This window comes from Cyprinus carpio, chromosome A5 (assembly GCF_018340385.1).
Source record: "Cyprinus carpio isolate SPL01 chromosome A5, ASM1834038v1, whole genome shotgun sequence".
Classification (NCBI taxonomy): Eukaryota; Metazoa; Chordata; class Actinopteri; order Cypriniformes; family Cyprinidae; genus Cyprinus; species Cyprinus carpio.
In genome coordinates this window covers 39,272,863-39,300,817 of record NC_056576.1, presented here as the reverse complement: position 1 = coordinate 39,300,817, position 27,955 = coordinate 39,272,863, and the positions used below count along the sequence as shown (strand labels likewise).

Genomic DNA, 27,955 nt, shown 5'->3' with positions numbered 1-27,955 from the left:
AGAGAGAGAGAGAGAGAGAGAGAGAGAGAGAGACTCAGAGGCAAATGGGGAGAGTGCTGGCGTTGTAGGGAGAGAGCAGTGGAGGTGAGGAGGGTCTGGCTGAACACGGACCCCGCTGGAAACTTCACATCCACAGAAATACGTCGCTACAGAGCGTCGCGCTCTTATATGGAGGAGAGACTCGCCTGGTAAATATATGACACGCATCATGTTTGGGTCTTGATGGCAGGACTGCATGGCGCATATGGTGCCATATTTTATTTCCTACTTCATATATTTCTATGATTCAGAGTCACTGATGGAGATCAGATTTCAGTGCGGCGGGTAATGTCATATAGGCTACTAAGAACTAAAACTTAGGTTTGCTCTAACCTCGTGAACATTAGCCTCAAATTCAAGTCATTTGTTTTTAGCTAATCAAAGTTATTTAAAAAAAAAAGTGTGGCAGTGAAGGAATGCAGGTGGATTCGGTGGAATGTTTTTTTGTGCGAGCAGAATGTGAGAACGTGTGCCCGCGCGTGTTCGAGTTTATTGGTGTTTTAATGTAGAATTATGATGATGATGATGATGATGATGGTTACTGCAGATCATCACAAACACTGTTACAACTCACTTTACTTTTGCAAAACTGCATAAGGCCTGTCAAGTACTGTTTTGGACATACCACTATGGTACTACCAACGTTGCTTCCATGGTATAACATTGTATGAAAATGGTAGCATCGTATTACACGTTTTTGGGCTGTGATATTCTTTGCAGAACCTTGGAGTGGCTATTTGAATACAGAAAACAAACAGATTTTTTTTTCTTATCTTATACAGATTGAAGTCACACAGAGGTAAATTACATTTGATTGTATCTGCTTCATTCTGTGACAGCACATGCTGATGATATCCAGTTGCAACTTTTATTTGTAAAAGAAGTTCATTGTAGCATGATTCCTCAGCAGTTGATTTGTTCATTGTAACCGGATGTCATTTTTAACTCTGAAACCACATGAACAGAGAAACGGCCGCACACTCAATGAGATAAACTAACTGTTAGAGACAGATTGATATGGTGAGTTTGATCTGCAGTTGTTCAGACAGGGCTGGGGCTGATCTTTAGTTTCGGCTGAGTGCATGTTTGTTGCTTTTAGATTATTCAGACGATGACTAAACTGGAGAAAGGAAGTTTGGTCAGAGGAGAGAGTGTATAGCCACATGGAGTGCGTGTGTATGTGTGTGTGACTGTTGCGTGCTGCTGTCTGGTTTCCAAGACATGTGACTTTGCACAATGCCTCCTTTCCTATGCAACTAACATGTGCTCCATGGCATTTCCTGCATAAGATCTCACTGTCTCCATCTAGATGTTATCTAACAAATATTTTATGTGGCACAGTAATCTCATTTTAAACAGAACAGTGTGCAGTTAGTGTCATATTCCTTACTGAAAGAAAGACTTGCTGCTGTACCAAATGTCTGCTTTTCGGGGTTTCCTCCTCAGGATGAGCATGATGAAGAGATTTTAAGGTAGTTTTTGGACTATGGTGGCATATTTCCAGGCTCGTATAGCCCCAGGGCTTCTTTTCACAGCTACACTGCTGTAAAATCCACACCAGCTGTTACTGCAAATGTGCTGAATATGAATACATGACCATTTCGATGCACATATGGGTTTTTCAGTGGCTGGATCTTTAATATGTGCTCACAGCCTTGCAAACAATAATTTATAGTTACCAACTCAAAATATTGAAATGTTTGCTAGTTGCAGGTACAACATACAACACAACAGCATCAACAACATTTTTTTTTTGTAAATGTTTCTTGAAGATCATTGGTTTTTCTTTACTTACAAAACAAACAGTGGTCACACATTCTTGCCTGTTTTTAATATTGTGTTGTCTTTAAACTTCTGTAAGTTTTGTTTATGGTTTTTGAGGAAGAGGGCGTATCACATAAACCTGGCCGTATTGAAAGAAGTGTTATTTTAGTAGAATTGACATATTATTATAGCTTTGTTTAATATTTTTCAGTTTTAGGCTAGTTATTTTGGTACAAGCTAAAGTAAATGAAAATTAGAAATGATGCTTTGGCAACTAGTTAAATCATTTATTTTTATGGTTTTAGTTGTAGTTAATTAGAATAACCCTGGTTGGCATTTGTATAATTTGACAAGCTTCTACAAACAGAAAATGAATTTACTCCAAGAGCTGGATTGGACACACAGCCTTAGACATCAATAACTAAACATAGGGAATTTCTTCTTACTTTTACAAGTCTATTTATTTTGCCATCCTCGTTTAGTTGCATTTTAAGATTTGCATTTAGCATTGTTTTTTCCTGGCTTGTCTGTCATTGTTGGGTCACGACTCACCAGGCACAGCGGTAATGTATTTTCTAAATGGTCTTATACGATTATGAATGTAATAAACTGTTTTGTGGTTATAAAAGTTGCTGCCAGTGCCAGTAAACCAACTCATCAGTGAGTCTGACTGTGTTCTGAAACTATCTCGTCATCTGTGCATCGTGTGTTCTCACACAATATACAAGGCCATGTTTCTTGGGCTCAATGCATGCCTGTAGGCACGCTGTCTTTGGTTTGGCCAGCTGCCATGTGCCTGATGACGCGCAGCAGCTGTATTTTTGCACTGTGTCCTGAGTTGCCTTCCCGAGGCCTCGCTCTACCAAACATTCCACATGGGGCTGAAGGGCCAGCCGGGGTTTGTTGGGTTTGTCTGACGCGCTCTCTGGGCTGAACCCTGATGGGCCCCTTTACTGAGAGCCTTATCTGAATGCAATGAGCTTTCTCTCTTCATCAGTAATTAAATCTCAGGCCTGGAGACTCTTGAGACATGCTGTGACGAATCTGTCGTTCTGTATGATGTGTGTGTGCTACACCATCGGTCACATGCTTTTCACAGACCTTTTGTTTGCTGACAACAGAGTTAAAATCTCAAGAGTATTTTGCACTAATGCACTGCAGACTGATAAAGTCATTCTGGTAATACCGTGTGCCATTTGTGCTAGAAAATATCAAGACTTTTTGTATTCATTTATCATTAGCTTACAGCTTAACGAGAGAGCAATGCTCCACAATAGATGCTTTACAGTGGCCAATTCTTCAAGGGATAGTTCTTTAGCTTCCGCTAACTGTGGTACGCACTTTCATAAGAGAGTGGCGTCCAGCGGATGAAGTAGGTATAATGTGATTTCCGGTGAAAAGTGATGAACGCCGAAATGTTGGAAGATTTCGATATAAGCCGAGGGGAGACTGGTTTTCCTTTGCTGTAAAAAATACAATAAGAAAACTGGGTTCTAATGAAAGTAGCATATAAAAATAATTTTAAGATAGTGGAGACAACAACTTTTAACATGTTCAGTTAGTGTAACTTGATGTACTAAAATAAATAATTAAAACAAAAAAATAATAAAACTATACATACATATTAAAAATAAACAGTAACAAAAAAAGAAAAAACAACAAAATTTCTAAAACTTTAACTAAAATTAAAATGATAGCAGAAAATAACAAATTCAAAATATTGAAAAAACAGGCTAAACTTAATATCTTGTTTGTTTGTTCATTCATTCATTCATTCATTTAAATATTCCCTGGCATGACAAAAAAAAAAGTTTTCTACAAACCATATCATTTTCAAAATGTTTCAGAGTTTAAGATTGATGCAGAAATTAACCTCAGCTCTCAAATATCATTGCACCACACTGCATTATTTACAGTCAGTATTCTTGTGCTTTGTGCCAAGAACAATATTTTTTCTGTAAAAAAAAAAAAAAAAATGTTTTTCCCGTAAGAGTTGAACTGTTAAGTGTGAGTGAGATCCTGATTAAAAAAAACCCAAAAAGCCAATTCTCTTTCAAAACATGTTTTGTTCCAGCCCTGTTCCAGTGTTTCGGGGTTGAATGTTACAGGGTTGAAGATCGGTGCAAGAACCGTTTATATAGGATGTTCCACAGCAAGTTTCCAGGGTTAGGGTTCATCTCTCATGTAGCCCATGTTGTTTACAGTGTCTAAACTCCCACTTGGCATGTATGAATAGTTACTATGCACATGTCGCTGTTTCTGTGATGCCAATGAGATGCTAGTGAATATGCTGGACTTCAGGTCTCCTATCAAATCAAATCAAATGCAGTTGCTTCATATAGTCCATGTATGAACCTGTTCAGTCAGATATTGGAATGAAATGTGGGTGGAATGACCTTTTTTGTCATTGTGTTGTGTAAACAGTGCATATCAGTGTCTTCATGGAAAACTGTTCATGCTTAATTGTATTTCTGTGTACTTTCGTAAGAGGGAAAATATGGGATGAAAGAGATACAGTGGTGCTGCAGTGATAAGAACAATAACTGGCTTTTATGGACATATTAAACCAACAACATGCAATGAACGTTGCACACAGACTCTGAATGATTTACTGTCAAACTTGGGCTGGACATTTGATAGTTTGTTAAATTAAACTGCTTTTTCTGTCTCTCCCTCCCCCTCTCTGTCTTTGTGATTTCTGGTAAGTGACATGGCTGGCCTTTGGCATAACGCCTGGCATGATCACATGGTATGGATGTCACGCCAGTATGTGTGTGTGTGTGAGAGAGAGAGAGAGAGAGAGAGAGTCTGTGAATAATTCCACATGAATGACTGTGTGTATATTGTACAATTCCAGCAGGGCAGAGCTCACTGGGACTGTAAACACTTCAAAGCTCCGATGATTTTCCACTTTAGCCGTCCTGTGTCCTGTTGTTCAGGAATATTTAAGCTGCTTTTATCAGTTCTAATAGCTGCCTGGGTCTTGCTCGAAGTTCTCTTGCCAAGTATGCATTTCTGTGCTTGATACACATGTAAAAACATGCTCGCGTTATGCAGGTAGAGCCGCCAGTCGCCTCAACAAGCATGCAAATTATTGTTCTCGTTAATTTGTTTACATATGATTTCTTTCATCATAGCTGATGTGAATGAGTCTCACAATGTAATATAAAAGTGACCTATTTATTAGCGTTTGCTAAGCAAATTAACTAGGTCTGTCAAAGTTAATTTGATGCAATTAATTACAGGAAAAATAGCGTGTTAAAAAAAAATCAAGGCATTTAACGCATCACCCCACCCAGACCTGTACATCATCTTACATTGTTCAGCATGATGCAGGATGGTGACTGATGCATAATGAAGCCTATTAGAATGCACATATGAACCTAAAATTCTAAATATAAGAGTGTTTTGTTTTTTTAGTCCTCACATTTGTATCATATAATATAGTTTAGCAATATCACACCAGCGTGAGTGCAGTTGTTCCCAAATATCTGCATGACTGCAAATGTGAAATTGATTTTATACAACAGTTCAATGAACAAAAAGTTAATATTGTGTTTTGCAAATGAAAAAAAGTTCCATTAAAGCAACGGCAAACACAACAGTGATTCGTTACTGAATGAATCTACGGTTTTGAATGAATCAGTTGAGTCAATGCATCAATGACTCATTCATAAAGACAGTAGCTGTGTCTGATTTCAGAGGCTGCAAAATGAGACACAGTAGTCAATACTTGATTAATTTGTGAATGAATCAGCAATTTGAATTGGTTACATAGGGCCCTATGAAATCCGTTTTATTTTTTCCCAAATTCTGTTTTTTACGTTGTAATTTTTTGGATTCAATTTTTTTCAACTCCTTTTTAATTGTTAAATTAAATTGTATAAATCAAAAATCATGTCTAATTAATTAAAATCATAAAACATACATTTTCACATCAATTTATTAAAAGTTTAAAAAAAATACGTTTAGGGCCCTACAAAATTTATTTTTTTTCTTCACCATATGTTTTATTGTTACCTAATTCTGTGTTTTAGCATGTCTTCTTATTTAAATGCATAAAAACAACTTAAATTATTAAATTTTTTTCTTAAAATAGCCTTATGATTTTTTTTTCCTCAGAAATTCTGTTGTGTATTTACATTTTTCTGGTTATCATATGAAGGCATAAAACATTAATTTTCTTTTAATTATTGAAAATTAAGCAAACTTTTTTTGGTAAACAAATGGGATTTACTATTAAAATTAAAACATGGAAGAAATGTTATGTGATTATTCCTTAAAAAAATAATGTGTGTTTCTTTTTATTAGTAGTAGGCTAAGTACATTCTGCTGAACAATAGTAATACATTTCTGGCAAATACTTGTCTTAAAAGTGTTTACATCCTCATTTAGTGAGACGGCAGACGCTGAAATCACCGCGAGCGTCACGCATGCTTCCATATGTGTGTAATAAACGAAAAGCGCTTCTGCACCATTCATTAAAAGAGACATGCAGAACATGCAGGATTCATATTTAAATCGACTTTTCTGGATTAATATTTACAGATATTAGTCCATATCGCAATTTGATTTAAGTGTAATGACCTACTTTTGATTGATTCATTCAAAATTTGACAAATTCCGTGACATTCCGCGTTAAACTGTAAATTCCATTTTTATGACTGGATTCGGCGATTCCGTCCACGTTTCCTTTATCGCGGAAATCATAAGGCCCTAGTTACATGAATGATTCAATGGCTCACTCATTAAGACTAGCTGCCACATACTGGCACCTTTTTTTTCCTATTTATTGTGTCATTTTATTTAAAAAGGACATGTTTTAATATTCACTTTTTTTTCTAAATCCCTTAATGCCCATTTAAAACCATTCATTTCATAGTATTATTTACACAGTTCTGATTGCAGTGTAAATGCATTCATGCCACCCCGTCAACAGTCTGGGTAAATACATTTATATGCAGCTTCTGAAAACAATGTTATGACCACATTGTAGACATAAGTTTATGTGTAATACATTTTTTGTTCAATCAAAATATTTTTGTAATTTTTATTCAGTGCTTTTCTCATTTAACACCATGACTTTTAAAGAGATTTTTAGGGCTAATTTTTCAGCCCAAACTGATGTGCAATTCATTTGATTGATTAATCTTCCCATCATGTAATTCATTAGATTTAATAATTCGAATCACTTGACAGCCCTGAAATTACCATATTACTGCTCAAAGTGATTTGATCAAACACTAATATTAAGTTTTAACACTTTGAAGGATTCCTCAGATCTTGTGTGTTGTTAAGGAGAGTCTGCTGCTACTTTTGTGATAAGGCACATCATTTGCACCAAGAAACAGGTGGAAAAATCCCACAGATGCACATAGAATGACAAACTCGAGCCATATCTCTCTTTTTATGCCAGGCAGCAGGAAACTAGTTTTTGCACAGGCAAACGCCACGGCTAATTTCTTACAATCAATAGTCCAAGATCTCTTCACAAGAATCAAAAGTGTAATGCTTCTCTTTTTACATTTTCTATAGTATTATCAAGTGTTCTCTGTCTTTGACGCCACATTCCTGTTCTCTTGTGCACACCTGTGGCATATGAGCTCTCATGTGCTGTGATCCAGATCTTTGGTTGAGCTCCAGCAGAATGTCTGGAAAAATCTCAGGGAACAGCCTGTTTTATCTTCATCCACAATGCTCCTGTGAACCAGCACAAACCCACGGTGTCATTCCTTAACTCGGCTCTTGTTAATATTTTCTGTGAACTGATAATGATCAATAACAAGGGTTACATGATGGGAATTTCTAAGGACATGCACACATCTCAGTTCACTTTTACAATCTGTGAGAGCTGGATTTGCTTAATCATTACATATGGTTCGACTGTAGTGTGGATGTGCAGCTTCAAACTCACTCCTCAGTCCAGATGAAATGCTGAGGATTGTGCTTGGCTGATTTTGTAGATAGTTAACCCATATTTAACTTGCTCAACTTGCAGTTTGAAGCATCTTTAGTGTTTCTGTTTGAGGTTTAGCTGCAGTGCTATCGGTTTGCTTGTTTCTAATCAAAGCAGATCATATTATTCTCTTGCCTTGAAGGCATGTTGCTTTATTATAATTTAATTTTCAGTACAGTGCAATTGATGAAAAATTGAAGGCTGCTCCAGATGCAAATCATTAACTGTGCGAAGTCTGTACTGAAGATTTAAACCAAAAAGGAAACAGAATCTGCATCGGCCAGGAAAAATCATAATTGGTGCATCACTAATTAAAATACTAAATAAAAAGCTTCAGCAGCTACCATCACTTCGAGAGTCAATAAAAGCATATCATGCAAGACAAAATTAATACCAATGCCTTCTGATGATATATCGAGGTCTTATGAAGGGAAACAATTGGTCTGTGCAAGAAACTCAACATTATTTACATCATTATTACCTGTAATCCATAGTCTCAGGCAAATGGAGAAATCTAATTCTTCTCTGTGAACCGGTTTTTTTATACACCTTTATTTTGTTTTTTTTTTTTTTGGAGGGTTTTTGGAGAGTTTGTTGGTCATATGCGCATATCAGTGGCTCTTCGGTCTTCAGTCCGAGTTGAACTGTTCAAACATAATAAGATCAGATACACCGTTATTTTGGCTCATTTTAAATCGGAGTGACTGTCTGACCGTCTGAAAGTGGGTTTTGATTGAGTAACTTGCAGATATGTGCTACTTGAGCAGCAAACTGATTCAGATGGTTCAGTCCAATATGATGAACTAGTTCAAAAGAACGATTCGTTTGTGACTTTGAACCATTTGCTTAAGGCTCTGGATTACAGGTAATACTATTGTAAATAATGTTAGGATTCTTGCACAGACTGATCATTTCACTTCATAAGGCTTCAAAATATCACCATGGGTGTGAATATTGTCTTATCTGTATATGCTTTTTTTGATTATTTTACAAAACACCAAGGACAACGGTTTCAGCTAAAAATCTTCTTCACTGTTCTACTAAAGAAAAAAAGTCACCTACTTTCTGGATGGTCTGAGGGTGAGTAAAATAACTGCAAAACCTCATTTTTGGTGAACTATCCCTTTAATGGAAATGTTAGTGGATAGAGATATTCCAGTATATCAACACCCCTTGTTTGAAACCATACCATAAAACACTAATAAGCATGCAACTCAAATGGATCTTTGATAGATAATTTCACCAAAAACTACTACTTCGTTTTTTGCTTGTTTGTTACTTGTCAGTCAGTTTGTGTCTGTTTTTTTTTTTATTAAATACAAAAAATGAGCAAATTCCCTAATCACCGAAGCAGTCATTTACTTCAGTTCAGCACAAGTTCTTCACTCTCAAATTACAGATTACTTATAATTACTGAATCAGTTTGTTGTTTTTTATGATGAGAGAATTTGAAAGACTGCAGAGCAAAACTCTAGCGTTTTCACCGGTGACTGATTTAAATGCCCTTGATTGGCCATTGCATTTATAAGCTCAACAATTATAATGTTCAGTGCTGCAAAACAACATCATAGATGATGGTGCATGAGCAGATCTTAATGTAATGCAGCAGTCCACACTTTTAAATTTCATAATAATCACCACAGTCATCACTACTCACAGTAATAGATTTAGTGTAATTAAGCAGGGGGATTTTTGCCCCCATTATCTTGAGTTTAGGGGCATTTTGCTCATTTTGTGGCATTTGTTTTTGCACCAAGCTCCTGTTTATGATTCTGTTCTACAGTACAGCTCAGACTATATTAACTCATGAAGCTGCTCTTTGCACGATGCTTCATGCATCACAGCAGACACTATGAGATGCACTTACAGTGTCGGTTGCTCACTGACTCATATAGAGAATTTTACCCCAGAATTCACATCACGGTTTCACTAAACACACTTCGTCTGCTCTCATTTGTGCATGCATCGCTGTAGTGCATATGATCAGTTTGTAGAATACAGTGATGGTGGGTCATCCTGAATCTCGATTGTCTTCTGTTTTGCATGGTTTGGCACTCAGACGCAGTGAAGCAGAGTGTTCAGAATCAGAAAAGCTTTATTACCAAGTATGTTTACACATGATGATAGGATTGATGATAGGAGCTTCTAGTGTAGAAGAAAGTACAACATAGTGCAGACATGCATAGGAATAACACAGTTCAGGATAATGATGAGATCAAATCATCACTGCACTGATGCTTACTGTTCAGATGTGTGTCTGTTTTCATCTGCATCACTGACTAACATTTATTACTAGAATCCTTCAGTCCAGACTCATCTCAGTTCTACTGTTTACTGTTGCACAGTCATACATGACTAACATGAAATAGCCTGTCTTATTTCTTTGGTTTTAACAGTTTTATCATGCAGTTCCACTGAGTAAATGGGTGTATTGTTAACAATTAATCCTGTCATGTGATTTGAATTGCCGTACCAAAATTTCTCAGGATTGACCTTTGACTTATACTGTATGTATTTGAAAGTGCCATGAACAGATGGTGTTTATGGAAACATTTGCTGTAATGAAATTAATATATTCATCTGAGATCATCACTTAGTCTAGAGTAGGAAGCAGACATAAAGCTCATACACATTATGGCAGGCTCATTCTTTGTTCATGATCTGGACTGTTTTTAAACTGAAATGTAAAACCACACAGTTCCAGCACATGCATTACAGTATTGATGGGTCTTTACCTTGAATGACAGCAGCATATATGAAGGCATTGTGAATTATGCATATTGCACTGAACAGTTGCTAGTTTCTGCTTGATATCACTTGTTGGCTGGCTTTAGACAAACAGTCATCTTGGAAATAACCTAGTTTTTACACAGTTGAGTTTGAGGAAGAGCTAGGTACTGGCTTTGACAAATCTTTGAGAGTTAGTTTAGTGTTTTTTGACATTTAAAATCAATGATCAGAACGGCTTTGTTTTCTGAAGTAGTCAGTGCTTCTTACTTTTACATGGACAGACTTTTTGATTATGAAGTCCACACTCACTTTGGTGTTTTCTGTACAGCTCTATTTTTATGAAATTGCTATCGATTTTAGATTTATCCTAAATGACACGCAGACTCATCCACCAGAGTTTTATGGTATTATGCCTGCTTCTCATTTATTTTTCAGTCTTTGTTGTGAATGGCTCCCTGGGCTGAACTTTATCATGGCTGCTTCTGCTTTCTGCCTTGACAATAGTCGAATAAACACAAAAAACTGCTAGAAACCAAAAACTGCTGAGGGATGTATGGAAATAGTTCTGTGCAGTATGTGCATTTACCAAATTGCTAAATAAAGCTGCCACAATATCACAAGTGGTCGAAAGAAATCATGGTAACAATATTATCTAGCGAAAAACAAAAGTAAAAATAAATGAATTAACAATGCAATCAGTAAAATTAATCTTTAACTTTATTTTGTTTTCTCTTTTTTGGCTAATGACTCACACTCAAAATATGACTGTAGGGAGAGGAGATGAGGGATAAAAAAATAATGTCATCTGCTATTGTGGATGCTAGTTATAGTTATCTTTATTGTTCTTGGGTTTAACTCAAGTATGATAGGTTAGTGTTAGAACAGCATGGCATCCAGACTGGAGAACTAAAGTGAAACTATAGCTTTGAAAGCACACACTCATCCCTGGACTCACTTTGATAATGCAAAGTGCATTTGATAATGAAATGAAAGTACAAGATGTGCGATGGCAAAATGCCATACGGTGCATGACATTAAAGGGATAGTTCACCCAAAAATTACAATTCTGTCATCATTTACTCACCCTCATGTCGTTCCAAACCTGTATGAGTTGCTTTCTTATGTTGAACATAAAAGAAGATATTTAGAAGATTGCTGGTAACCAAACAGTTGGTGGTTGCCATTGACTTCCATATTATTATTTTTTTTCCTACTATGGAAGTCAGTGGCAACCACCAACTGTTTGATTACCAGAAATCTTCAAAATATCTTCTTTTATGTTCAACATAAGAAAGCAACTCATTCAGGTTTGGAACGACATGAGGGTGAGTAAATGATGACAATTTTCATTTGTTGTGTTTAGTTGCATTTTTCCAGCACGTTACGGGAAAAGTGCATTCACTACTGCAATTACACATTCTCGCTAACACGATCAAATTCACTTCAAGTTCACTCAAGTTGCATTTGCATAATTTTGTGTAAATATACAAGTATGTATCAATCTGATTTTTATCTTATAGGATGCGTTTGGTTTTGTATTGGTGTTCATTCACTCTTCAACTTCAGATTGCACGGTTTAAACTTCAGTGCTAGGGATGTAACAATTTAAAAATCTCACTGTACAATAACCTTGATTATGAAGTCCATGATACGATATTTAGTATAATATGTAAAATAAAAAAAGATAAATATAAGATTGGGAAAAAAATACAATTTTGTACATTTTAAAGTTAAATTCTTCTATCTAATGCACTTTGAGAGTTCAAAATTAAGAGCTCCAACCCATTTTTCTTAACTAAGAAAACTTAACGAAGAAAAAAAGTCAATAAATTGACGTACCTTAACTCTAAAGTGAACTCAGCCCTTCTTTTTAGTTGTGGTAAACTGTCTCAGTCTAAATTACATTTACACTGGTGTTTTAGGAAGCCAAACAAATTAGAATATAATAATAAACACAATTTTATATCATTGTTATTCCTAATTAGACCTATTGTTTTATATATAAAAAAGTTTTAATATATAGTATTTCACAATACTTCATGTTATTCTAATTAAGTCATGGTTCCCTGATTACCGCTAAATCGCCATCACCTGCTTTCAAATGGAGCGGCATTTAATAGACAGAGCCAGATATTGCGTAGCTTGTCAGTGATCTACGGCTCTGTCTATTAAATGTCGCTTCATTTGAAAACAGGTGATGGCGATTTAGCGGTAATCAGGGAACTGGCTTTAATGACGAAATGCGCGTGACAATAGCATGCGATATATTGCCCAGCCCTAATACCGTCATGTGACCACGATGATATCGATACCACGATATTGATAATACCGTTACATCCGTATTCAGTGCACAACATTATTGATACATTATAATTGCATTATTTGAATTAATCATATTCCTTTAAGTTGCTTCATTTAAAAAAAAAACATTGATACATTGTTATTAATGTAACAAAGTGGACCAGATTTCATGGCTATAGTCGAACATCTGGTAACGCGAGAAATGTTAAGAGCTTGCATCAACTAATCTAGAATATAAATCTCATTCAAGATATAACAGCTAGCAGTTGAATTATAGAATATCTAACTAGCATTAAACATGTCTGCTACAATCTTCTAAAATTTAACTATGAAGTGCTCACAATTTGCAAAGAGACACTAAAATTGATACATGTCTGCCAAATTTACACTTCCAATGTAGCACAGAAGCAATTCTGAAGTGGCAATAGGGTTGCCTGACTTGGTGAAAAAGGCTAACTCCAACCAGCTGGAAAGACAGACTGCTGGTGGAGCAGGTGAAGATTATTTGGAGGAAATATGTGGTTTGTGTGCTGAGTCATATTCAGAGCAAAGAGTTGTAGAGCCACGGCTCTTTGTCTTGTGGATTGATTTGGTATCTTGAAACCGAGCTGGAAATCATCCCACACACACCCTTAACACTCACTTTTAACACACTCAAACACGCATGCACACATTGTAGTGTGTCATTTCATCCCACATTTCAAGGACTTCTAAAAATGTTCTCAAAAAGAGTCTGTGAGGAGCTAGTCGCCAAACTTTACATATATTCTTTAAATCAATTTGACAATACGTGTAATATATTTCCCTCTGTCTGCTGACAAAGAGTCTTTCCATTTCTTTGACCTCTGCTACTGTTCCATTGTTTATTAGTAGGTGGCTCTTCTTTGTATTATTTCCGGGATATAGTGTTTTACTTGTTGCCAGTAATATAACAAATATCTGTCATTGTTTTTTTTCATGAACTTTTTTGCTGGATTATCTCCCAAATACAAAAGACAAGATTATTTTTTTGTTTATTGAGAGTAGCGTTTCCTAGTAGACCACATTGTAATAGTCCAAAAACCTTGCACTTAGAAGAATCTAACTTTTTTCTAAAAAAAAAAAAATAAGTTGAAATTGAATTTGGTATTTGGTCCTTATGATCCTGTTAATATTACACAACTAAGATTAGTCTCGCAAGAATGGCCGTACACAAGGTTTTAGAAATACAGAGGTCCAAAAACTGAGCTTGCTAGGGGGTTTGGGGCATATGCTAAATTGGTAAATGATAATAGAATATTTTATTTTAGGTGAACTATCTTTTTAAATTGAGCACAGAACAGCCATGGACATGTTGGCTTATACAAAGGTGGTAGACACTTGGGGGTTTCTTAAAAAATACAAATTTAAAGGAATAAAGGAAAAGATGAGTAAAATAAAAAATAGAAGTTAATAGTTTAAGAACTAAATCTATTTGCAGATTTTATTTTAATAGGTTAACTGACTATAATAACCACAACTGATAAAAACACCATCAAAGCCACGTTCTACCATGTTAAAGTATAGGTCTGAGGATGATAAATGAATTTACTGAAAAGCTATGCGAAAAGAAAGAATATATTAGAATCTTTCCTAATATACTGGGTTGTTTAAATTCCTGGATATTACTGTAGGTCATTTCTGTCATAACACACTTGCCAAATATTAAATAATTAGCTGCTTACATTTTCTCGCTCAGCTTCTGTAATGTTATTCCTGCCTTCTTTGGTTTGATTGGCCATCTCAGTCGTTTTGACATTGACGAGTGCTGTTAAACCAATGATTAGCTGAGATGAGAGGGTCGGTACAGTACCAATAGAGGCGTCATACAATACCAAAGTACAGTTATTATTAGGCAACTATTTCACAACTTTTATTATAGCTAACCCTAGGAAACATAAAGAGGTCTGGACCTCAACGTGCCGGCCATTAGGGTTGGGTACCGTTCACATTTCACACGATCCCGTCCGCATTTTCGCAGAAACCATATGGTCCTAAAAATGTAACCACAATTCAGAAAAATTTGGCTTGCCCTGTGTGTTGTTTGAATGAGTTGCAGGGGTGACATCACGTCACAGGGTCTCTCTTTCGCTCTCTGTAGCGTATGCGCCAAGATGCATTCTCAGGTACCGAAATTTGGCACCGAATGATTTAACATGAATTGGTACTCGGTAGTACCGATGCAATTCAGTCGATAGCCTTAAAAGTATAGAGTTCGGTACCCAAATCTACCGGCCATGCTCATTAGTCAAAGTTGTGAAATATGGCCATTAAATCTGCTGCGCATTGTAGGTTAATCTGGCCATGAACTGTCCATTTTGATATGACACATTCAGTGCATTAATTTTGACAGCCAGTGAACCGAATGCTTCTTGAATATCTTTAAGAGTGTCTATGTCGTGACCAGACCCTCGTATCAATGCACTACTCACAGATATAGTCTACTGTTTAGTACTGTTTTGTCATGTTGGAGCTGTAGTTGTGTGTGGAGGTCTGGCGGTGGCTGCTGGAGTCACTGTTTGTTTGTTGATCTTCTCTGCCAGTTTGAGTCCATTAGTGTGTTGACTGACTCACCCGCAGGCTTCGCTGAGATCCTGCTATGGCTGAACGAGCCTTTACTTTCACACAAACCACCAATGTTGTTTCTCAAACAGCACTGAGATTTGGTGGAGACTCCTGATTCTCACGTTTCTGTTTCACATAGGGTCGCACAATTTAGGGGGAAAAAAAGAACAGTTGTTTTTTTATGATAATAATTGCTATTTAAAATGTAATTTAAAAGCTGTGCTTGTTTGTGGGGATGCCCGATGTGGCAAAAACAATTTAAATAAATATAAAAATAAATAAAATATGGCAATATTTTATGGTAAAAAAACAGAGAATTAAAGATATTTTATATATATATATATAATATATATTACTGTGAATCAAGACACTGAAAACACTGGATCACGAGCCGCTCACGTGTGATTGAACAGTGCTGCAATTCATTCTGTTCAGTCTGTTAAATTAATTAAATAACAGCCTTTGCAATTTGATAATCACACTAAGCCATTTTGTGATTTCAGTTTTATGCCCTAGTTTCACATTTATGTCTCTTCTGACCTTAAACTGCTTGTTGATCATTCAATGAAACATAACTGAGAACGAAAACTCAATATTTTATTAGGAAACCGTATCGTGGTTTAAAAACAGGGCCTTTTGATACAATAACTCCATCCATGAAATTTAACAGAGTGACATGTAAGGGATCATATGTCATAAGCCAGTGGCATTAGAAGACATGCCATCATGATATTTCTGTGTCCATCACCCCATCTCACCCCAGTGCCGGTCTCTTTATATTAAGAAATGCTGGACACTGAACACGACCGCAGATCTACAGTACAATCGCTGTGAGATTATGTTCCTAGCATCACCAAGGTCATGGGTTTGATTCCCAGGTGATGCATGAACTGAGAAAAGTTCACTACCAGATGCGATCAAATGTGCATTACATATCATCTGCTGGAGTCTGAAAGACTGCTGAGATTGTGTTTTTCTGTACATTGCTCAGACGTGCAGCTCCGATTGGCAGGCCTGTTGCCAGGGAGCGCTGCGTCTCAACGTGGACTGAATGTGTTGTGTCTGTGCACTTAGACATGCTCGACTTTAGAACGACTGCAGTGCTTGAATATTCATAAAGCAGATCGTTCATATGAAGAGGGTCAGTGAGTGCAAACAGATATACGTGTGTTTCTGCTGGATTGACTCATGCTCTGCAGGTCTTTAACACTTTACCAAGGACAGAATGTCCCAGACTGCTCTTTTATTTTGACAGAACTCCTTTTCCTCTGTGTCTGAGGAGTTTTATGTCTGCAGCAGTGCATCGTGGCCCAGTTCTGACACGCAGACTGATGCGTGCTGATAAATCAATGGTTCGGCTAAGGATCACTGCAGGTTTATGGAGTTCACGTCTGTACGTTCCTTATCAAAGATGTGCAAAGTCTATATTTAGTGTGTATGCGTGAGGGCCTGACTCGACACTATTCCTGCACGTACATGCGTGTGTGGCACTGCATTGCAGCGCTGTGCATTAGCTGGCAGCGTGAAGTGAACGCCCATCCTCACATGCTGCAGTGTGACAGCAGTGCTTCATGGCTCACGTGGGCATGTGACATAACTTCTGATGTAGAGCTTCATCACAATCACAGGATACAGGGAAATCAAGGCATTAGAGCTACATTTTTAGTGTAGCTCAGTTCCACACACAGAGACAAGCTACTTGGAAATTAGTGCTAGAACAATATTTGGAACTTTGAATTACTTTTTCAGAGTTTTAATGCATGTATTGTAAAATAAGTGTTCATTTAAATTGAAAAACCTTACCAGTAAACCAACATTCATTAATGCTTTCTCTGTTAATGTTTTACAGTCACTTTGACTGCATTTGTTTTAACAAAATACAGCAAAAACCGTAATATTGTGAAATATTATTACAACTGAAAACAGCTATTTTTACATCTTGTAAAATGTAATTTATTGCTGTGATCAAAGCTGAACATCATAACTCCAGACTTCAGTCATATGATCCATCTGAATTCATTCTAATATGCTGATTTACTGCTCAAGAAATATTGCTTTGCATCACAGAAATAAATTACATTTTACAATATATTTATATAGAAAAAAAGCTATTTTAAGTTGTAATAATATTTCACAGTTTTTACCTTGTTTTTGATCATAAAAATGCAGTCTTAGTGAGCAGGAGAGACTTTATTATTATATAAAAAATAATTCTAAATTTGTGACCTCAGTTCAACTTTTTATTCCAATTGTAATGCAGATAATAGAATTTTAATAGACACATTTGAAAGATGTATGAAACGCCCAATAGAGACAGTGACCCAGTCAAGGACTAATAGAAAATCCCAGCAGTCCGTGTTCTTTAGGTCACTTTGGATAAACAGCATCTGCTAAATGGTGTTTTAGGATTTTTCTGTTTGCTTTTGTAGTGAAGCTAACATCTGTGGAAACCAATGCAAAGCAAGACTGACTTGTGTTTCCTATATCGTCATCTAGCAAAAAGCGCATGCATTTTTCTGTTTTGATTTGCATTCTCTTGCATGAAATGCCATCTTTGACTGCATCTGGTCACGTAGCATCAATCCAACACTGGACAGATAGAGAGTGATCTCACGAAACCATGTGCAACTCATATTTCACAGCAAAATCGAAAGGATGAAAATTTCATGAAAATATTAAACCCATTCAGACTTGCAGACACGCAGCTTGTCAGTGTTGGATGTCCTTGTGTTTTTATGTTTGTCTTGAGTTCATGTGATTGTCAGACTGGATTGATTACTTCACCTGCGGCTCAGACCGAGAGATTTTTCTTCTTTCACTAAAGCAGACAGCAGTTTTCAGTGTCTGTGCCAAAGACAAATACCTGCAGAACAAAACCACTACCGGCTTTACCAGTGAAAATATCTTCAGATAAATGGAATTCAGACAACTGTTTCCACACAGTGGGTCCCCGTGTGTTGGGGGGACCCTGCGATAACCTCCCCATGCTGAGTTCAGTTGTACCATGTGTCGAAAATAGCCAGAGATACTGTCAACAGTATCAAAAATAGGCAATATTAAAAGGATTTAGCATTTCCAATTCAGTAGACCTGTTACATTCTTCTTATTATAAGGCCTATTATTATTATTAGGTAGGGCTGCATGCGATTGTCATGCGCATTTTGTTAGTAAATCCGGTTATGTAACGAGCAGTAAATCATCATCACGTGCTTTCAGATGGAGCAGCATTTACTACACAGAGTGCTTCATTCAAAGATACATGACAATCGCAGCCTATGCCTAATCATGATTTCTATTCCATTTTGATTTATCGTGCAGTCTTATTATAAGGTCAGTAAAGTGAAATAAAGAAATTAAGTTTTGTAATTTATTTTATTTCAGTTAACATTTCATTTGAAGTAACACAAAAGTTTTTTTATGGTTTTAGTTGTTATTTAACTATTGTTGATGGAACACTGTTCTATCAGTAGGATGCAGATGTTAGTTATTGCATCAGTTAGCTGATTCGTATTCATATGGTGATGTTCTTATAGTGACAACGCAAGCTCATAAATCACCCAACAAATAGCATGAAAATCATCCGTGTGGACTTTCCAGGACACAGTGATTTGCCTACAGTGAAATCAGTGCTTTGTGTTTGAGTGTGTGTTAGTGTAATGGTGTCGTGCTGCAGTTGATTTTCTTTGCTGCTTCTGTCCTCAAATGACTTTGCTGTGTCTCTCACCCCTCCCTCATCCGTCTCTCTCTCTCTCTCTCTCTCTCCCTCCCTCCCTCCCTCTCTGTGTAACTGTAGCTGGTCTCTGTGTGTGACTTTATAGACGCAGCATTGATTGCTTTTATCACACATACACTGATGCAGCTGCACTTGTTGAGTCCCGACGAGAGACGGACACTCATGAAAGCTTAAACTCAGTGACCAACTGATGAACAGACAGACAGATGCTGCGTTTCACTTTTTGTTCCTGGAAATGAGCTGCGGTGTTTCCCAAGAGTGGAAGTTCTGTGTGTGTCACACCAGGTCATCATTGGGGCTTTGAGTGAGTGAGTGTGTGTGTAAAGGTTTGTATGGATTATGAGGACGCAAATGTGTATAATGACATGTGAACTACAACTTCAACATGGTTTATGAGGTTTACACTTACTGTGTCCTTTAAAACAAGCAGCTTAAAAAACATAGTGAATGGTGTATGCCAGTAGTTTAGTGTGAGGGGTAGGTTTAGGTGTAGGGTTAGGGAATAGAAAATAGGGAATAAAAGGGAAAAGGGTTAATGTGTGTGTGTCTGATCAACGGTCTGAGCTCAGATGTGTTTATCAGCTGTTGTTGAGTAGGCTTCAGATCTTCTTTACTGCTATTTCATTGACTAGGGTTTTCATCGGCTGATGCCAGTATCTTATGACCAAGGCAAGGCCAATATATCACCCAATATTTAGCATTTTGTAATTGTAAGTGTTGGTTGCTAAGTTTTTCTGTTTGGCCGATCAGAGTTGGAAGCAGGACTTTTATTTTGACATTGCTGTGAATTTTAGTGCGCAGGAGCTCTCACTCTCTTTCCGGTTCACTGTCTTTTACTCTTCTGTCTGATAATAAAAAGAAAAAGCTTTAATATATTCAGCATATACAGTGGTGGCCAAAGTTATTAGAAAACTAGTATTTTCACCAGCTAAAAATGGTTTTAAGTTAGTTATTTCTATCTTTTGTTGTAGTGTGTCAATAGGAAATATCAGTTTACATTTCCAAACATTCATTTTGCCGTTAATTGTAATAATCCAGTGAGATTTTTGTTTGCACAAGGAGTCTATCAACAACCAGTGCTCCACACAGATTTGATCTCACCATCAAACAGTCTGTCTGGGATTACATGAAGAAACAGAACTAACTGAGACAGACTAAATCCAGAAGAACTGTGGCAACAACTCCAAGATGCTTCAAGAAACCTACCTGCAAAGCTACAGTACTGTTAAAAGTTTTAGACACTTGCTGTAAAATCAGGATGCTGTCACAAATAATGTCATAAATAGATTTTCTTTATCAATTAACTTCTGTCAACTAAATGAAATCAACATTTGGTGTGACCGTCCTTTGCGTTTAAAGCAGCTTTTGCCCTCGGTGCACTTGCGCATAGTTTTTCAGGTAACTTTGCAGGTAGGTTTCTTGAAGCATCTTGGAGACGTTGTCACAGTTCTTCTGGATTTAGTCTGTCTCAGTTTGTTCTGTTTCTTCATGTCATTCCAGACAGACTGGATGATGATGAGATGATATTACAATTAATGGCAAAATGATATTTCCAACTGACACACTAAAGCAGAAGATAACTGACTTAAGACCCTTTTTAGCTGGTGAAAATACTAGTGTTCTAATCATTTTGGCCACCACTGTACACACACACACACACACACACACACGTATATATACACACCCTGTGGTCATAATAGCTTCATATCGGATCTATTCTTTCAGGGGTGTGAGTTGCTCTCTGTACGCTCTCTCTTGCTGTATGTATTATATATGTCTTTATTTTTATAGTTCCGGTTTTGATGTTGATTTTAGTAATGTTGTTTTTTATCATTTGTATTATTTATTTATTTTAATATAGCTTTTATGATATGTTATTTTAATACATCATGTTAAATTAAATTAAATGAAAATGAGAATCAGACTACTTGAAAGTTTATAAAAAAATTAATTTATTTCATTTCAGTTAGAATTATTTTATTTCAAGTCATGAATATGTCTGTTTTTTTTTGTTTTTGTTTTTTTTGGTGGTTTAATTAACCCTGATCATAATGGCAATATCAGATGTGTTCATGGGTGCATGTCTTCTTCTGTCTGCATGCACCATTTTCTCTGAATATGGCTGTTTCTCACTCTTGTCTCGTCTCTGTCCAGATGACCCTCTCACTGGCTCTGTCGACGGTGTGAATGCGGGCCGCCATGTCCCAGATGCTCCACATGGAGATCCCTAACTTTGGCAGCATGGTGCTGGGCTCCCTGAATGAGCAGCGGCTGCAGGGCCAGTACTGCGACGTCTCCATCCTGGTGAAGGGCCAGACGTTCAAGGCCCACCGCGCCGTTCTGGCTGCCAGCAGCCTGTACTTCCGCGACCTGTTCAGCGGCAGCAGCAAAGCACAGTTCGAGCTGCCGTCCTCTGTCACGCCGGCTTGTTTCCAGCAGATCCTCAGCTTCTGCTACACGGGGAAGCTGACCATGGCCGCCAGTGAGCAGCTGGTCGTGATGTACACGGCCGGATACCTGCAGATCCAGCACATCGTAGAGCGCGGCATGGACCTGATGTTCAAAGCCAACTCGCCACACTGCGACTCAGCCACAGCCGCCATGGATGAGCCCAACTCGGGCCCGCAGAGTCCCTGCACCCACCCACTGGTGCCAGCCGGCTGGTCACCCTCGCTGCCATCGCAGACCCGCAGGATCAAGCTGGAGGAGCCGCTGGCCAAACGAGCTAGCGATGGGACACGTTCGGCACGGGCCGCACCCCTGTTCTCGGCAGGGTCGTTTCCGCCCGGGGGTCCGGCGTATCTGGGAGAGCGTTCCAGTCCAGGAGCGTCCAGCCTTCCGACCACTGACAGCCCCACGTCTTACCAGAACGAAGACGAAGAGCTTGAGGAAGAGCCGTTCGACGCAGACGAGACTTACAGCCAGCTGTGCGGCCGCTCGGCCAACCCTTACGGAAGTACGGCAGCTTCTTCTTCTGTCCGACTCTCATCTGCTGTTGATTGTGTGTTATTTTTGATTGTTTGAATGACAGGCAAATGTTATATGAGGTTTCTTTGGTTTAGAGATGGAATGCTCAGCATGTGGCAGATGGTTTGAAAAGTGATAATGTGCCAGTTAAAAACTGGCTGACAGGAGGGCAAGTTATGAATTCTGCTTTTTGATAACCTGCATCGTTCTCATAGAGTTGGAAGAGTTTTAATTACAGTACTATATATGATCTTGATACAGTGTACACAGTCTGGTATGTTTAGGGGGGAATACTTTGATGTCTGCTTTTGAGTAATTTATTTTACAATAATTGATTTTGCTTTAGTAGGGTTTTTTAAAATGTATTTAAATTTTTTAAATTAAATTTTTTTCTATGTGCTGTTCAGAGGTTTGGGGTCGAATAATAAATATATATATACTGTATAATATATATATATATATATATATATATATATATATATATATATATATGATGGTTGGAAAAAGCCTGTAAAACTTTTTTTAAATAACAATAAATTAAAAAAAAATGACATTAAATAAACAAACAATCATACAAAAAAAGTGACAGTAGAGACATTTATAATGTTACAAAAGATTTCTATTTCAAATTGATGCTGTTCTTTTTGAAAATTTCTGTTCATCAAAAAATACTGAAAAATTTAATGCATCACGGTTTTCAGATAAAAAAAGTTTTTCAGAAATGTTTTTTGAGCAGCAAATCAGCATATTAGAATGATTTCTGAAGAATCACGTGACACTGAACACTGGAGTGATGATGCTGAAAATTTTGGTCACGGCAATAAATTACACTTATATTCACATAGAAAACAGTTATTTAAAATATAATTTTTCACAGTTTTTACTGTATTTTTGATGAACTTAATGCTGCCTTGGTGAACAGAAGAAACTTTTTTCCAAAACATTGATCCTACCAACCCCAAACTTTTGAATGGTAGTAAATGTAAGGAGTGACCGTGCCAACGCAACACAACGCTGGACCTTTAGTAATGGAATAATGAATATATTACACGAGGATCATATCAAATCATTCACTAGTGAACTAGAGGCTGCTTCTGTTGCTGTTAAATAGGTTACAGGCTCATTACTTTGGGTCAGTATGTGAAGTTGTCTAGACAACTTGTGGGGAAGTCGTGGTCTAATGGTTAGAGAGTCGGACTCATAACCCAAAGATTGCGGGTTCCAGTCTCATACCAGCAGGGATTGTAGGTGGGGGGAGTGAATGTACAGCGCTCTCTTTCACCTTCAATACCAAGACTGAGGTGCACTTGAGCAAGGCACCGAACCCCAACTGCTCCCCAGGTGCCGCAGCAAAAAATGGCTGCCCACTGCTCCCGGTGCGTGTTCTCAGTGTGTGTGTGTGTGTTCACTGCTGTGTGTGCACTTTGGATGGGATAAATGCAGAGCACTAATTCCTAGTATACTTGGCCACATGTCACGTCACTTTCACTTTCACAATTTTAAGTAGTGAAGAGTCCATAAGATGAGCCAGAGCATTTCAGGATGTCTTTTGCAGTGGGTTGTAGGACTGGTTTTTAGTGTCATTTCATCACTAAGCTTATAAGCAATTCATTGCAACAACTGTCAGAATTGTTAGTAAGCTGTAAAAAAAAAAAAAAGGTGTTGTAAAACATAAAATAGGCAGCAAAGAAACACGTGTGAGCAGAAGTGTGAACATTGGGCGGTTCATGAGGTCTGTTTAACTGTGATATCAGAGACATGTGTTAAAGATAACCTGATGTATTATTACAGTGTGGTTTTCTCCAGAACACACTCAGTCAAAAACATGTAGTGAAATGTAATATTTTTATAGTTGGACGGTAATTCTCAGGACATACTGCAAGTAAGTCACTCATCATAATTTAAAAATTATTGATAACCCATTTTATATTAAAAATTTAATGACACCGTTACATTCAAAATGTTACGGGATTAAAGATCCAGGCAAAAATTAATAATAATGGCCCTAATTAGCAAATGTTATTCCAAAGACAGTTTTCACATACTTTGTATGGAACCGTTTCCGCCATGGGATAAAAACAAATATTTTCATCCCACAATTCTGACTTTTTTGGTTTTGTTTTGTTTTGTATCACAATTCTAAGTTTGTATCTCACAATTCTTTATAAACTCACATTTCTGAGAAAAAAAGTAAAAGTTGGGAGATATAAAGTCCCAATTAAAAACAGATTTGTGAGATATAAACTCCTATAAAAATTGTGAGGAAAAAGCCAGAATTTTTAGTTTTTTCTCAAAATGACCCATTTAAATTTCTCAATTCTTACTTTTTTTTTTTCTCTCTGAATTTTCAGTTAACGCCTCACAATTCTGAACTGTGATTTGAGGAAAAAAACTCTGAATTGCTTCCATGACTTCATGCCAAGATCTGTCATTTTCAGTAAAAATGTTTTTCCCATAGCTATGTTGAAATATTAAGCTCTGAGGCCAATATAAATGTGTTTAAAAAAGTCAAGAAAAAAATTAAGATGGCTCTCACTCAAATGTGAAATTATCAAACACCACAGCATTAATTCAGGACTTTGTTCTACTAAGTGCAGGGCATTTTTGAGGAAAAAGAACATTTTAATATCAATAAAAGCTTAATTTAGGTATTATTCTTTGTGTAACATGCAAATTGGCTGCGTCTGTCTAATGATATTCCAATGGAAAAAAACGAACTTTCTGTTGTAACAGTTGTTATGCTAATGTAAGTTGATTTTGCTGTTTATTTCATAAGTAGTAAGTCATGGAGACACACTTGAGCGTTTCATGAGAAAGTGCCTGAGGTTAATGAGTCAGAGTTTGAAGAAAGTGCTGCTAAAAGGTCAAATTCAGAGTTAAATGCTGTTGGATATGAGCATTCCTCCATGTTGAGTAACACGCTGATCTTTTGTCTGCTGTGTGTTATCAGAGTTCCTGTCTTGATTTTTCCCGTATGTTTGGTAACTATACAGATCTATCCTGACTGAGGAAATGGCTGTGTCTCTCTGCAGTGACACTAACTGTAGCTCTCGCCCAGCGCTCGGGTGTCACAGATCATGAAATGCATTCAGTCTGAAATCAGTCACCACTCTAAAGGGTCACATTGTGGGTTATTTGAGAGCTCACACATCTCTTGTGTGTGTGTGTGTGTGTGACTGAAGGACAAATGGGAAGCAGAACTTTTCTATAGTCGTGCCAGTGCAGAGCTTTATTGAGTTGAGGCAATTTGATGCGTCAAATAAGTGAAGAGCAGGCGCTTCCCCTGAATACAGTTACTGTAAAAATGTCCACCTAATTCAACTTAACATACATTTTAAGTAGCAAATTGGCTGTACAAGTCATTCAACTCATTTTTGGAAATCTTGTATATTTAAAATTCCAAAAACTTAAGGCAAAACACTATAGGTAATATTGGATAAATACAGGTTGAAAATTTGTTTTTTTGTTGGTGGGGGGGCTTTTTTATCACTGTACAAATCAGAATATACTTGTTTTTGTTTTTGGAACAAAGTTTTGTATAAATAAGTGTGTTTGATATATGAAACAAACCTCCAGTAAAAGCCTTCAGCATATAGATAGGAATAAAACTGTATGGTTTTGAAATATGTAAATGCTGCTGAATTGGAGATATAAATTAATAAATAAAAAAAGACCCGAATTTCTACAGATGAAAAAGAAGTGCAATAATAAGCCAAGTGAATGATGTACAAACCCTTTCAGTAAAACTCTTAAGAATATAGATAGGAATAAAACTCTTAAGTTTTGGTGTAAGTACAGTAAGTGATGCTGACATGGAGAAACTTTTGAATTGATATGGATATGAATTGGAAATTAAATCTCCAGACACATGTAGATAAAGTGCAATAAAATAAACACTTAAATGTGTATTTCAGATTTTTCTTGAAAGTTACAGTAGTTTGAAACAACACTTTATGAAAAGCCAACAGCTCAAAATAGCTTTTTTTGCTTCTCGTGATTCGCCTTAAAAATAAAGTTGAAATTGGTTAAATGATTTTGATAGATTGTATTGAGTGTATGCATAATTTTTTACTATGTGCAGAACTTATAAGCATCTGTTAAGATGGACTAAAACAGTGTTGAGTTCTCAAACTTGTTGATTTTATGGCATGATTTGTCGTGATCTGAGGCCGTAATCAGAGGTTCTGAATGTTGTCGGGACTCTGTCTCTTCCAGTGGCAGAGAAGCCGGAGATGGCGGTCATGCCGGTGTCATTGGAGAACCGCTCATGTGTGCTGATAGCCGCAGAGATCTGGTGGCTCTGCACGCTAGTCTCATCAGTCAGATCGGCTACCGATGCCATCCCAAACTCTACACCGAGGGAGACCCGGAGAAACTGGAACTGGTGGCAGGTTGGTGAAATCACTCAATCAACCCTATATGAAAGTTAACAAAAATGAGACTTCGTCATGAAGACATTGAAGGAACACAACCGAAAGCTCATTGTACAGCCTTGTTTCCAATGTAAAAGATCATAATGAATGATTTTGCCCCTTGTTACTAGTAAAACCCATTTCAGAAAACCTGTAATACAAAACAATCTGTGATTGATCTGTAAGTTAACAGTTTTACCTTGTTCACCTGTGCTATCTGTCTTGTCACAGATGTTGTTCATGCACTGGAGCTGATTACTATCACATTTCTCTGTGTTGTTCAGGCACAAGTGTGTTCATGAACAGAGGTCAGCTGATGAACTGTCATCTATGTGCTGGTGTCAAACACAAGGTGCTGCTGCGCAGGCTCCTCGCCACCTTCTTTGACAGGTGTGTAACATCACATAAAATCACCGCTGTCTGTGGGGGTGTAACGGTACATCTATTTGTACATCTCATTCACTTTGACATGCATGTGTACTGAATGAATCCAGCATTTAACCTGCACATGGATGGAATGATACAGTCTATATCACTATACTTTGATGTTATGAACACATCTGAAAAACAATGAAGGACTCACAGCTGCTGTTAGGAAACCACAGGATCCAAGTTGTTATCATAAGCTTACAGGTTAAAGCGGTTTGTTCTTCTGCCAGATGCATGTGCTCTGACAGTAAATGTGTCTCTTAAACCAAAGCCACTTTAAGGCAAGCCTCCAAGGTTAGCAAAAAGTGTAAAGGAAGGAGACCAGAGGCTGGTGTTTGTATGGATGTCAATGGTGGAGAGGCTTCACTACGCTCAATAAACCGCTTTTGTGGAAAAATAGCTTATCATTTAATGAATCGACAGCCTAATGTTTGGACTGCGCTATTTTTTGAGTTTACTCAAATATTCAAATCTCTTCTCTTATTTACAACAGCACCATAAGCTGCAGTATGAAGAGTGTGTGGCAGCAGTAATGACAGACTTTTTATTTAAAGACAGAGACAGTTTGTTCAGTAAATCAGTTTAATAAGAAAAGAAAAATATGCACTTTTTATGTTGTATATTTTTCCCCATGCTGCACTGAGAACGTACCGAACCATGGCTTCAAAAGTTAGTTATGTACCAAAATATTGTGTAGCGTTACACTGTGGAGTGAATTTTTTGCCGATATTCATCAAACAAATCCAGCATTTGCAAATAAAACACAATCTGCTTTGCAAAGAAAAACTTGACTTTCAAAGAAACGCAAAGTGATTTGCAAATACAAAACTATGTATGGACAAATATATGTATTGTGTGTTACAATTGTGAGACTCATTTGCCTTTTTATGTGGAAACTTGGCTTGATTTTCTCACAAATGCGTGCAGGCAGATTTTCTCACAAATGCAATTGAGCAACTTCCTCTTCCAAAAACAGCAGATGGCGCTGTCGGTCAATTTACGCTAGTCTTTCCGAGACCTGAAACAACTTCCTTAACCCAG

General features: G+C 37.2%; 1 protein-coding gene across 1 annotated transcript; it reads left to right on the top strand.

Annotated features, from left to right (window-relative positions):
• The first annotated feature begins 6 nt into the window (after nt 1-6).
• LOC122145197 (nucleus accumbens-associated protein 2-like) lies at nt 7-26,740 on the top strand. The gene is made up of 4 exons (XM_042757433.1): nt 7-188; nt 21,261-22,062; nt 26,289-26,464; nt 26,717-26,740. The coding sequence occupies exons 2-4, from the start codon at nt 21,294-21,296 to the stop codon at nt 26,738-26,740; spliced, it is 969 nt and encodes a 322-aa protein (XP_042613367.1). The 5' UTR covers nt 7-188; nt 21,261-21,293.
• The last annotated feature ends 1,215 nt before the right edge of the window (nt 26,741-27,955 follow it).